General features: G+C 32.9%; 1 protein-coding gene across 2 annotated transcripts in view; it reads right to left on the bottom strand.

Annotated features, from left to right (window-relative positions):
- Positions 1–5,629: 5,629 nt before the first annotated feature.
- Positions 5,630–12,878, bottom strand: part of LOC148952578 (uncharacterized) — a 97,854-nt gene continuing 90,605 nt past the window's right edge. For both annotated transcript variants that reach the window (XM_089089959.1, XM_089089960.1), the window contains exon 4: positions 5,630–6,018. In XM_089089959.1, coding sequence (XP_088946085.1) covers positions 5,875–6,018 — 144 coding nt within the window. In that variant the 3' untranslated portion in view covers positions 5,630–5,874. The remainder of the gene's footprint in view (positions 6,019–12,878) is intronic.

Below are 12,878 nucleotides of genomic sequence, written 5' to 3'. Positions count from 1 at the left end.
CTAGTCTTTAGTCCTAAAATTATCAAGATGACTTTAATTTGAACTTGTGTACAAAGTAATCATGGCATGTCCTTTTCAGAACCAAAACGAGAGCCAGCTATTGGACTGTGCCATTGTGCAGAAGTGACACCAAAATAAAGGTAAAAAAATAAAAAAATCCTAAAATGGATTGTTGCTTTTTCTTAAAAGGGATTGATCCTAAAAGGGATTGATTCTATAAAAAGTGTCCTTAATTGGTTTGCTTTTACTGTACCCAAAGTCCTATATTATTTTGTTTTTTTTTCAGTAAAGCCTAGTTTTGTATAACCCTAAAAGCATAGGGAAACATAATTAGTTGGTTTATTTATACTAGTTATATTAATATATATTAAATAGGCTGTTAAGTAATAATTTTTGTCCGTTTTAAGTTTCAACTTCGCTCTTTACTTCCCTTGGAATACTTTTTTTTTAATTAATCTTTGTTCGTATTTGATTAGAATTTAATGCAGAAACAACGCTGCCGTGGTCTTTTTTATTTATGCGGAATAATGTACGCTCGTTTTAAGTTTTAATGTCACTTCTTAGTTTCAGTTGAAAGTATTCACAAATATGACCTATGATTCAAGTGAACATACCACTCGATGCCTATTTTTTAGGTTTATTCCGAATATAATAATTTTTTTGGCACGAATTAAATTTTAAACCCTTATGAAGAGAAGCTGTAACCACTTTGCATCCTATGTACCATCCCACCGTTTTAATTGTTTTTTTTTTATATAAATAGTTTTTCCATTTTTCTTTCCCTACTCAGTTTATCAAAAACTTGCATTTCCCCCTTAAATCAAAGAACAGTATATTTCCGCTATTCACCAAAACAGTTGATAAATAGCAGAAATCACTCCCTAGAGAATATGGAAAAAGTAGGCCACTTTTAGACATTTAGTAATTAGCACTGAAAATACTTCCTAGAATACAATATTTCTTTTGCCATATAAGAACACCAAATTTTCAAAAATTAATCACTCATATTTTGAAAAAAAAAAAAAAAAAATATTTTGGATCTCCAATCGCCTTCAAATGGCTCACAGAACTGATATACTATTTGAATTAAAGTTACTCAATGCCTATCAACCTTAGTTCTGCCCCAGGATGGATGGATGATAGACTATCTGTCAATAAATGTAATGACATCATTTTTATACAATTCTGAAAAAGGACCTATGCCAGCTTTGCCTGTCACTCAGGCTATCTCTCTTGGATTTTTTTATTAATTAGCCATGGCTCTCAACTTTTTCATCACAGTCCACCAAGTTGATTTTAATTGGCTAGACATTTTAGCTAAGAAAATTGAAAATAAAGTAACCATATAGCCTATGCTATGAACTGTACGAAGAAATCGTTTGTAATTTCTACCCCATTCTCAGGTATGAACACAGGGAAAGGGATCTTTGAATCCAAATCCTTTTTTCTAGTCATGTCAAATTTAAAATGATGCTCAAGAAACTTCTAGTTACTCTTGAAGTTCAAACTATGTTGATTGTTGTAACATGTTCGCGGTGCATCTCTTTGAGAAGTAGAACAAAAAGTACCATTTTAGTGTCATATGGCACTTGCAGATGGCAGAATTTATAAAAAGTACGTAGATATGAGAAATAGCTTTTAAATGAGCCATTAAGAATCTCTCTATGATGTTGTAGTAGCCCGCTAGACCTGTTGAAAAAAAAACCAAAAAACGGGAGACAGATCAGTGCTACCGATGCAAAAGTGATTTTCCTTGTTGTTCAGGGACTGTAACTTCCCTGTACTAGGTTTTGACCATTTTGATTCCAATAGTACACTTTTCATTTTGATCTGACGCTATTTTCGAGGGGTTTCAGGTTTTTTTTTTTCCCGAAATCACCATAAATTTCTTTTTGCAATAAACTTTTACTTTTCAAACCAACCGAAATAATAGTTAACTTTCCTGAGTCAGTGTCAGGTGGGAATTTTTTTTCACTAGGCAGTTTTTTTCAAAACGCGTTTTTTAACTTTTGGTTACTATGGGCTGTGGGTCGCTCTTTACTGGGTTGCAGTTGCCGCTGCAACCATGATACCTTGCCGGGACATGCTTTAAAAAAATGAACCTAGAAAATGACTGAAAAAACAACAGCGGATACCGATATTCCCGATATGGTACATGCGATACCAATACGCACGATACCGTTACGCCCGATTCCACATACAGCCGTTCCCCAGGGACTCTGGAGGGTCATATCATCATCAAAACCATATATATTGGACCTTCGAAGAATGTTAAACAAAATGGCTATCTCAAAATTTTTATAGGACTTGTTGGGGGGCGGGGGTCTGTAGGGAGGGGGGCTATTATCCTTCCAGTCTTTTCGGTCACTTAAAAATTTAATACCCTTTTGAATGAGCTATTACGCACCTCTCTATGATGCTCGGGCCACCCCCTAGCCCTTCTAGAAAAAAAAGAAAGAAAAAAAAGGAGATAGATCAGTGCAACCCAAGCAAAAAAGTCGTTTTCCTTGGTGTTCAAGGTGGAAGACTGTGATTCCAATGATGTACTTTTTATTTCAATTTGACGCCATTTTCAAGGGGTTTCTGGCTCTTTTTAGAAATCACTATAAATTCTTTTTGCAATAAACTTTTACTTCTAAGATTAACTGATACAATAGTTACCATTCCTGATTCAGTGTCAAATGGTTATTTTTTTTCACTAGACAGTTTTTTTTGAAAAGACGTCTTTCAACTTTTGATAAGTATGAGCTGTGGTTCGCTCTTTACTAGGTTGCAGCTGCCGCTACAACCATGATTTTTCTTTCGATTGTTGCTTGATTCAATTCCTACTTTCAGAATTTACCTATTCTTACCTATATTTACCTATTTACCTATATTTACTATATTTACCTATATTTACTATATTTACTATGTTTACCTATATTTACTATATTTACCTATTCTCAGAATTTAAGTTAGCAGATTTTATAGATTTCGAAACATTTTATATTTATGGTCTAAAGGGTATTTCCTTCTTCTCTTATATGGTAGATTTTTTTTCCCATGAATAGATTTTAAGAGTGAGAGGCTTATAAATGGTACTTTTTATGTGAAAGTCTCTTCTGGTGCAAATTTTATAAGGACAACAAAGATCCAACTTCTCATTTAATTTCTTTTGGAATGAATTCTATGCATTTTGTTTATCTAAGAAAATAACGTCAATCTAGTCTTTATAACTAAAATTTGATTTTAACCTTGTTAAATGTGTTTTGAGTAACTTCTCCTTTTTATGGGATTAGCTTTAGTGACTATCGTTTCAATTTTTTGATCAGGCCTTTTAAAACAGTGGGGTAACAAATCTGCCATAACCACGAATGCTGAGTTGCTACCCCTAGTGATTTATCACTATTTCTAGTGATTTTCTATATTCCCTAAAATAGTAAATCACTCATTCAGCACATAAATCACTAGATTATTGAAGAAAATCACTAAATCAACCAAAATATAACTAAAATCTAGTGATTTTTCCCTGGGTAGCAACCCTGCACAAATGCAGCCTCACATGGATCCGTTGCAAAAATATTGTCAATAAGAGAAGAATAGGCTTTAGATACTGGAATCGGAATAAGATACACTGGGTTTTCACCGTATGATTGCTTACACTATAAAGGACACAGGACATGCTTGTGAACTCCTTGCTGGCTAAACGGGAGACTGTCTATTAAATTAAGATTTAAGTCATCAAGGATCATAAGCGACATTCGAAGATCCGACATTACACTTGGCACTTTCAGTAGTTCATTTTGTGAAACCATTTCGGTATATAGGGATAAGAACTCCTTTTTTATCCATGTATTTTTACCGTAATCGCTAAACCATCATATTTTTGTCATATTCTATATACACAAAAATATTAATTATCGATATTTGTTTTACTTGCAGAATTTTCATCCAAAAAGGCCTCACATACCAAGAGATATCTATGTATGATTTACGAAGAGAATTTTCAATTTGTCCGCTCCTCCAATAACGACAGTTTCAAAAGGATATTTTTCGTGTACTAGGACTTTTAGGGACTATTTAACAAGAGTCCAAATGTTTCTTCCGAGGGACAAGAACAGAATTTGGGAATTTTATTCTTATCACAAACTAGAGGTGCTTGAAAACATTATTAAAGATAATTTCTTTCAAATTCCTCTAGCCTCGATACAGATACTCCACAAACCCAATCAACCATTATCAAATATTTATTTTACACCCTTCCGTCTTCCCCAAGAAGGGTACAGCCCCTTTTGTCTTCCCCTCCTGAAATAATGAAAACAAAAGAAATAGTAGACACTCATACTTTTCTTTGCAACTAAAAATCACACTAAATAAGCTTTTCCTCGCAAAAAAGGAAATAATACCCTGCTAGAAGCCATGTAATAAACATCACACCAAAAAAAAAGGAAAAGGACAGAGGAAAAATGTTTTCTCAGTTATAAGCACAGTGAAGTTAGATAGCTGTACATAACAGCCAACATCTATTATGTCGGGACCAATCTATTTTCCCCTTCTCGCCGAATTCGTCAATGTAGCAGACCATCGTTAGGCTTTAAATCCTTTCTGTTTAAGTTCATTTTTCTTCATTACAAGAGATGACTGAGTATCCTGAACTGATTTACTGATATCATCTGATAACTATACATTTGACAAGATCAAACATCTCTCAACATCAGTTTCTGCTCTAAAAGCTAGGCCTCTTGCATGAATCTTGAACTTATCATTTATGCTGCAAAGCCTGAACTTAGTAAATTCTACCATTTGTTTAATGATCTGAAATTCGTACTTTCAGCAATAGGTCAGTGAATTGTTTGAAAATATTTTCTTTTGTTGAGCACTTTAAGTTGCAATAATATTATTCCGATGTTAATCCGATGTTATTATTCCGATTTTTTAGTTTTGGCGCCGATTTACAAATCAGCGCTGATTTTCATCATGATCATCACAAAAAAATAGGGATACAAATAAATAGTCAGCTAGAGGTATCTGAGGTGAAAGACCCCACTATTGAGCTGAGAATTAAACTGAGAACTAAGCTGAGATCAATCAAGTAACCATTAATAAAATCCAGTTGACTATTTGTGTCCATGATTTTTTGTTTTGAAAATTTTGCGCAATAAATTTTTCTTTCAACAAAATTTTTCTTACCTTTATCGTTTGTCCACTGATGCTGAAATCAGTTCCCGAAATGCTACGTGTGCCTAGCCCTTTACACTTGATTTTGGATATTTTTAATATTAGATAAAATCTGATCGACACCTTATGTGGGATTTTGATTGCTTCGTGTGTGCTTACGGAATGGAAACGATTTAATATAACTTATATTCCCCCACTTTGGTCACTGATTTTTATAATGTAGCTGATATTCACCTATTTTGGATTCAACTCAGAGAAAACAAGAATAGGGTGGCTTGTAGTGGGGATCAATTGTCATAACAAATAGAAAAAAGGGTCAATAACTTTTACTTTGTGACAGAAAACATAAAGGGGTGAAAATGTTTTCATCCGTGAAATGTCGAACACTGGGTGCACAAGTGGCTACCAAAATTTGCTCTTACCCTAAACCATAACTATCTACAACTATAAATGATCTAAATTTACAAAAAAGTATTATCATTATTAACATTTATTTATACAAATCAAAGCAACCTGAGACAAAAGACACGACTAATCATTTTGACAACTAACACTATAATACGTAAATAGCCCTTTTCTCCGTTGGGTCATAAATCAGGTACTTGAACAGCAACATTAATCATGTCGCTGGAAAAATATATCTCTATTATACTTATTTGTATGGCACTGAAATTTCAACTAAATATCAATTGATACGCCAGCAAATGGTTCTTCTAATCAATAGACAACAATCCGTTTTAATTCCTCTCTTGCTCGTTCAGTGAATATGCACATGTCTTTATGCTCTGTCTCACCATGTAACTTCAATGAAACTCGGTGTAATACAACTTCCATTTTAGAAAATTTGTGATCATCCCAAATCTAAAACAGAAAAAAAAGAAACAAAGGGACAAAAAAAAATATTGCGAATTTGACATTTTAACATTTAAGTCAATATTCTCCGGGGCATTTGTATTACATTTTAATTTAACTTAGTGTGCTTATTAAACACTTTTATTGAAAATCGGTGTAACACAACTTCCATTTTAGAAAATTTGTGATCAACCCAAATCTGAAATAGAAAAAAAAGAAACAACTGGGAGTGACTTCTTTTAAACATTGAATTCAAGATTCTCCTGGGCATTCTTATAACAGTTTAATTTAACTTAGTATGTTTATTAAACGCTTTTATTGAAAATCGGTGTACTACAGCTTCCATTTTAGAAAATTTGGGATCATCCCAAATCTAAAACAGAAAAAAAAGAAACAAAGAGGCGAAAAAAATATTGCGAATTCGTCTTTTTGAGATTAAATTCAATATTCTCCAGAGCAATTTCATAACATTTTAATTTAACTTAGTATGTTTATTAAACACTTTTATTGATACTCGGTCTAAGACAACTTCCGTTTTAGAAAATTTGTGATCATCCCAAATCTAAAATGGAAAAAAAAGAAACAAAGGGGAGAAAAAATATTGTGAATTCGTCTTTTGAACATTGAATTCAAGATTCTCCTGGGCGTTTTCATAACAGTTTAATTTAATTTAGCATGGTTATTCAACGCTTTTATTGAAAATCGGTATAATATAACTCCCATTTTAGAAAATTCACGATCATCCCGAATCTAAAGTAGAAAAAAAAGAAATAAGGGGGAATCTCGCGAATTCCTCTTTTTAACTTTGAATTCAGTATTCTCCAGAGGGTTTTTATAATATTTTAGTTTAACTTAGAAAGTTTCTTAGATGCTTTTATTGAATATCGGTGTACTACAACTTCAAACAAACACAACTTAAAAACAATAGGGAATTTTTTTTTTTTTTTTTTTTTTTCAAGACAGTGCAATTTAAGTCGGTGAATATTTCGGCCCTATGTCCAAGGGCCGTCTTCAGCACAACACCAAAGAAAAAATATATATAAAAACAAACTTACATTAAAATACGAAGTTCAAAACTAAAAATGCTTTTTTTTAAAAACGCTTTTAAAAAAAACCTTTAAAACAGCCCCAGTATCCTCACTTCAACGAAGTTCAACCAGGACTGACAAATAAAATGATGAGAGAGGATGAATTCATTCAAACGAAATAAAATGAAATTATTAACTGCAAGTTTTCAAAGCTAATCTTGCTTTTTTAGCAGCCAGTCTCAAAGGCCCTTTTGTAACGGGTTCAATACTATTGTCAATTGATTTAATAAAATATTTTGTTAGATCATTTTTAATTAAATTTGAGTATAAAGAATTCAGTGAATATTCTCCTAAGTCCCTATTTAAGGAAATATTTTTATTTATTTTGAGCCTAATTTCGATGGATTCCCGGACCACCTGTTTTATTCCCAGATCACTACTAATGAGAGAAGATTTTTCAAAAAGTATTGTGTGGCTGGGATTATCAAATATATGGCTAGCTAAAGCAAAATCAAAGGAGTTATTAGAATTATTAGCAATTAACGCTTTGTCTATGTCTTCTTTATGCTGGTGTATCCGTTTTTCTAGATTCTGATGAGTTCTGCCAACGAAGTAATTGCCACAACCGCATGGTATTTGATAAACCCCTCTTTGGCGAGTAACTGGGGTTTTATCTTTACCGGGGTTTAAGAAATTTGTAATTTTTAAATTATTGGTGAATACTAAATACAGATTGTCATTTGTTCAAATATTTTTTATTTTTGTGGTGATTCTTGGGATGTACGGAAGATAAATTATATTAGAGGGTTTTTCCGGAGCCTCACATTGTGAAATATCGTTGATTTTACGAAAATGTCTTTTTAGTCTACGGTTAATCGTATTATCAAACAGTTCGTGGTAACGAACTGTAAGTAAGGAGCGACCCGGCTCAATGGTAACCGAAACTCTAGAAAACGGGTTTTTGATACCAATAGATATATCAAAAGAATCAGATTTCAATGTTGATTTCAAATATATAACTTTCATCAAGTTTAGTGCTACCCATCAAAAGTTACGCGCCTGAGAAAATTTGGCTGATTTTCAAAAAAAGGGGGAAAAACCCCTAAAAGTTATAGAACCTTAATGAAAATCACACCATCATATTCAGAGTATCAGAGCACCCTACTGTAGAGGTTTCAAGCTCCTATCTACAAAAATGTGGAATTTTGCATTTTTTGCCAGAAGAAAGATCACGGATGCGTGTTTATTTGTTTTTTTGTGTTTTTGTTTGTTTTTTTATTTCCCCAGGGGTGAACGTCTTGACCCAGTGGTCCTAGAATATCATGGGAGGGCTCATTGGAACTGAAATTAAAAGTTCTAGTGCCCTTTTTAAGTGACCAAAAAAAATGGAGGGAAACTAGGCCCCCTCCCACGCTTATTTTTTTCCCAAAGTCACCCGATCAAAATTTTGAGATAGCCATTTTGTTCAGCAGGGTCAGAAATATGATAAATATGTCTTTTAGGATGACTTAATCCCCCGAAGTTCCCAGAGGGAGGGCTAAAAGTTATGAACTTTACCCAATGTTAACATATAGTATTGGTTATTGGGAAGTATACAGAAGTTTTCAGGAGGGTTTTTTCTGGTAGTGGGAGGGAAGGGTGGGTCGGTGGTTATGTTGGAGGATCTGTTCCTGAAGGCAGTTTTCATGGGGGAAGGGAAATTGCCATGAAGGGGGCGCCGGACTTGCCAGCATTATTTATTGGTTATTGGGAAGTATACAACCATTTTCAGGAAGGATTTTTTCTGGAGGGGGGGGCTAGAGGAGGGGGTTACTCTGGAGAATATGTCCGTGGAGGATGTCTCTTTGGGGTAAGGGACATTTCTCTGAAGGGGGCGCCGGATTTCCAAGCATTATTTAAGAAACGATCAGAAATTAAATAAAAAAAAACAAGTTTTTTCAACTGAAATGTAAGAAGGAATATTAGAACTTAAAACGAACAAAAATTATAACGTATGTGAGGGGGTTCTCCCCCAAGTCAATACCTCGCTCTTTACACTACAGTTTTTTTTTAGTGCTTTAAAAAGAGCTATCTATTCTAATTAAACGGCCTTTGTGATTCAGGTGTTTATGAATCAAAATTTTTTTTAACTTTTAACGTAAAGAGCGTGGTATTGACTAAGGGGAGAACCCCTTCATATAAGTAATAACATATACGTAATAAAAAAAATAATAAAAAAACAAGCGATACGGCTCAATAGTAATCGAAACTTTTAAAAACGAAATTTTGATGTCAATAAATTTATCAAAAGAATGTGTTTTTAATGCTGATCCTAAATATATAAATTTTATTAAGTTTAGTATTACTCATCAAAGGCTACGAGCCTGAGAAAATTTACTCGATTTTTTAAAGAAGGGGGAAACATCCCCTAAAAGTGAAAGAATTTTAATGAAAATTACACCGTCAGATTCAGCGTATCAGAATACCCCATTACATAGGTTTCAAGCTCATATCTGCAAAAATCTGCAACTTTGTATTTTTTGCCAGAAGAAAAATATACCAATATAGAAGTTAGTTACGCAAGTTAATTTGTAAAGACATCCATTTAGCAAAAGAAAAGTAAAATTTTTATGCAAATAAAAGCTGCATTAACTAAAAAACGATCAGAAATTAAATAAAAAAAACAAGTTTTTAAACTGAAAGTAAGGAGCGACATTAAAACTTAAAACGAACAGAAATTATTCCGTATATGAAAGGGCTGTCCCCTCCTCAACGCCTCGCTCCTTACGCTAAGGTTCGACTTTCTCACAACTTTATTTTTTTAAACAATAAAAAACTTTAGCACAAAGAGCGCGGCGTTGAGGAGGGGACAGCCCCTTTCATATACGGAATACTTTCTGTGTATATTAAGTTTTATTGTCGCTCCTTACTTTCAGTTTAAAAAACTTTTTTTTTTTATTTAATTGATAAAAGGAACGGGGTATCCGTTGCCAAAAAGAATATCTCTGATAAAATTTATTTCTGCTTTTATGTATGAATCGGAGCAAATGTTCAGGGCACGGTCAATGAGAGAAGTTACAACTGCTCTTTTAACTTGTGGGGGTGATTTGAATTAAAATGAAGATATCTAGAGTCTTGTGTGGGTTTTCTATAGATAGTGAAGTCAAAATTATTAGCATTACGGATAATTAGCACATCTAAAAATGGTAGTTTATTTTCAAATTCAATTTCTAGGGTAAACTACAAATTTCTATAATAAGTATTAAGATGATCCAGGAAACTCCGAAGTTCAATTTCCCCATAAGTCCAAATTGAAATAATGTCATCCGTATGACAATCCCACCAGAAATGTTTTAAAAAATAAGAATTTACGGCCCAATTTTAAAAGTTATTGACATAAATATATACAAGTCGGCCTGATCGAGCTGCATTCATTGGTAACCCATTTCTTTGTTGATAAAAGGAATCACTAAACTGAAAATACATTGAAAACTTACTACAGATTTTAACAAGATTAAATAAAACTTCACCATCAATCCCTGTCGCTGAATCTTCGATTAAGTGATAATTTTCTTCTATTTTGGTTTTTAATAATTGCTCAGAAGTAGCCACATCTATATTCGTGTACATGGAAACAATATCAAAACTACTAATTATTGTGTTTTCTGAAATACTTGTGTTATTAAGTTTTTTAACCAATTCTGCTAGATTACTAATACAGAAATTTTGTGTATACAGCAGACTTTTGAAAGTTGTGCAAAGTCATTTTCCCATATTGGAAGCGGGGACTGTAATATATACTCCAATAGGTCTTAGGGGACTGCATTGTTTATGCAGTGTTGGTTAGCCGTAAAATTTTTGACAGAAACTACCACGGGGGTAAAATTTGTTGTATAATTGTGGTGTGATTTTACCATTCTTTTTTAGCTGTTTTAATTCATTTATAATATTATTAGTAAATTGATCAGTAGGATCGGTTTATATGTACTTGTGTCTTTTAAAAGTGAAAAGATTTTGTTGTCATCACAGTAGACAGAATATACCAGTAAGCTTATCGCAGATCATTTCTGGTCTTCGTGAACAAAAAGCTCCTCCAACTTATTTCTGCCTTAGCTTGTCTAGCTTGTTTCTGCATTAGCTTTATTTCCGTTTGTTTCAATGCACTTTGATGGAAACAGTCGGAAACAGACTAATTTTTTCGTGTGAAAGTGGTAGGAGACTTAGCCTTTTTTTGGCTACTCACTCGTTGTCATGGATACGGTAGACTATGACAACAAAAACTTTTCACTTTTAAAAGACACAAGTACATATAAACCGATCACTCATGATCCTACTGATCAATTTACTAAAAAAAACCTCCGGAAAAACCCTCTAATATAATTTATCTTCCGTACATCCCAAGAATCACCACAAAAATAAAAAATATTTGCACAAAAAACAATCTGTATTTAGTTTTCACCAATAATTTTAAAATTACAAATTTCTTAAACTCCGGTAAAGATAAAACCCCAGTTACTTGCCAAAGAGGGTTTATCAAATACCATGCGATTGTGGCAATTACTACATTGGCAAAACTCATCAGAATCTAGAAAAATAGATACAACAGCATAAAGAAGACATAGACAAAGCGTTGATTGCTAATAGTTCTAATAACTCCTTTGATTCTGCTTTAGCTAGCCATATATTTGATAACCCCAGCCACAAAATACTTTTTGAAAAATCTTCTCTCATTAGTAGTGATTTGGGAATAAAACAGGTGGTCCGGGAATCCATGGAAATTAGGCTCAAAATAAATAAAAATATTTCCTTAAGTAGGGACTTAGGAGAATATTCACTGAATTCTTTATACTCAAATTTAATTAAAAATGATCTAACAAAATATTTTATTAAACCAATTGACAATAGTATTGAACCCGTTACAAAAAGGCCTTTGAGACTGGCTGCTAAAAAAGCAGGATTAGCTTTGAAAACTTGCAGTTAATAATTTCATTTTATTTCGTTTGAATGAATTCATCCTCTCTCATCATTTTATTTGTCAGTCCTGGTTGAACTTCGTTGAAGTGAGGATACTGGGGCTGTTTTAAAGGTTTTTTTTAAAAGCGTTTTTAAAAAAAAGCATTTTTAGTTTTGAACTTCGTATTTTAATATAAGTTTGTTTTTATATATATTTTTTCTTTGGTGTTGTGCTGAAGACGGCCCTTGGACATAGGGCCGAAATATTCACCGATATAAATTGCACTGTCTTGGAAAAAAAAAAAAATTTCCCCATTGTTTTTAAGTTGTGTTTGTTTGATATGGAAAGGCAGTGTGGTCTTCGTCGATATTTGTACTACAACTTCTATTTTATAAAATTTGTGATCATTCCAAATCCAAAACAGAAAAAAAGAAACAAAAGGGCGAAAAAAATACTGCGAATTCGTCTTTTCAATATTAAATTCAATATTCTACAGAGCACTTTTATGACCTTTTAATTTAACTTAGTATGTTTATTAAACGCTTTTATTGAAACTCGGTGAAATGCAACTTCCATTTTAGAAAATCTGTGATCATCCCACATTTAAAGTAGCAAAAAGGAACAAAGGGGAGAAAAAATATTGGGAATTTGTCCGTTTAACATTGATTTAAAAATTCTGCCGGGCATTCTTATAATAGTTTAATTTAACTTAGTATGTTTATTAAACACTTTTACTGAAAATCGGTGTAATGCAACTGCCATTTTAGAAAATTTGTGATCATCCCAAATCTAAAATAGAAAAAAAAAGAAATGAGGGGGGGGGGGGGTATCTTGTGAATTCGACTTGCTAACATTGAATTCAATATTCTCCAATAATTATGATAAGTGAAAATTTGTGATCATTGCTA

Source organism: Artemia sp. Qi Xiang Cuo, chromosome 5, assembly GCF_049724085.1.
Source record: "Artemia sp. Qi Xiang Cuo chromosome 5, ASM4972408v1, whole genome shotgun sequence".
Lineage (NCBI taxonomy): Eukaryota > Metazoa > Arthropoda > Branchiopoda > Anostraca > Artemiidae > Artemia > Artemia sp. Qi Xiang Cuo.
Note: the sequence above shows the minus strand (reverse complement) of the source record. Positions and strands in the feature narration are given on the sequence as shown.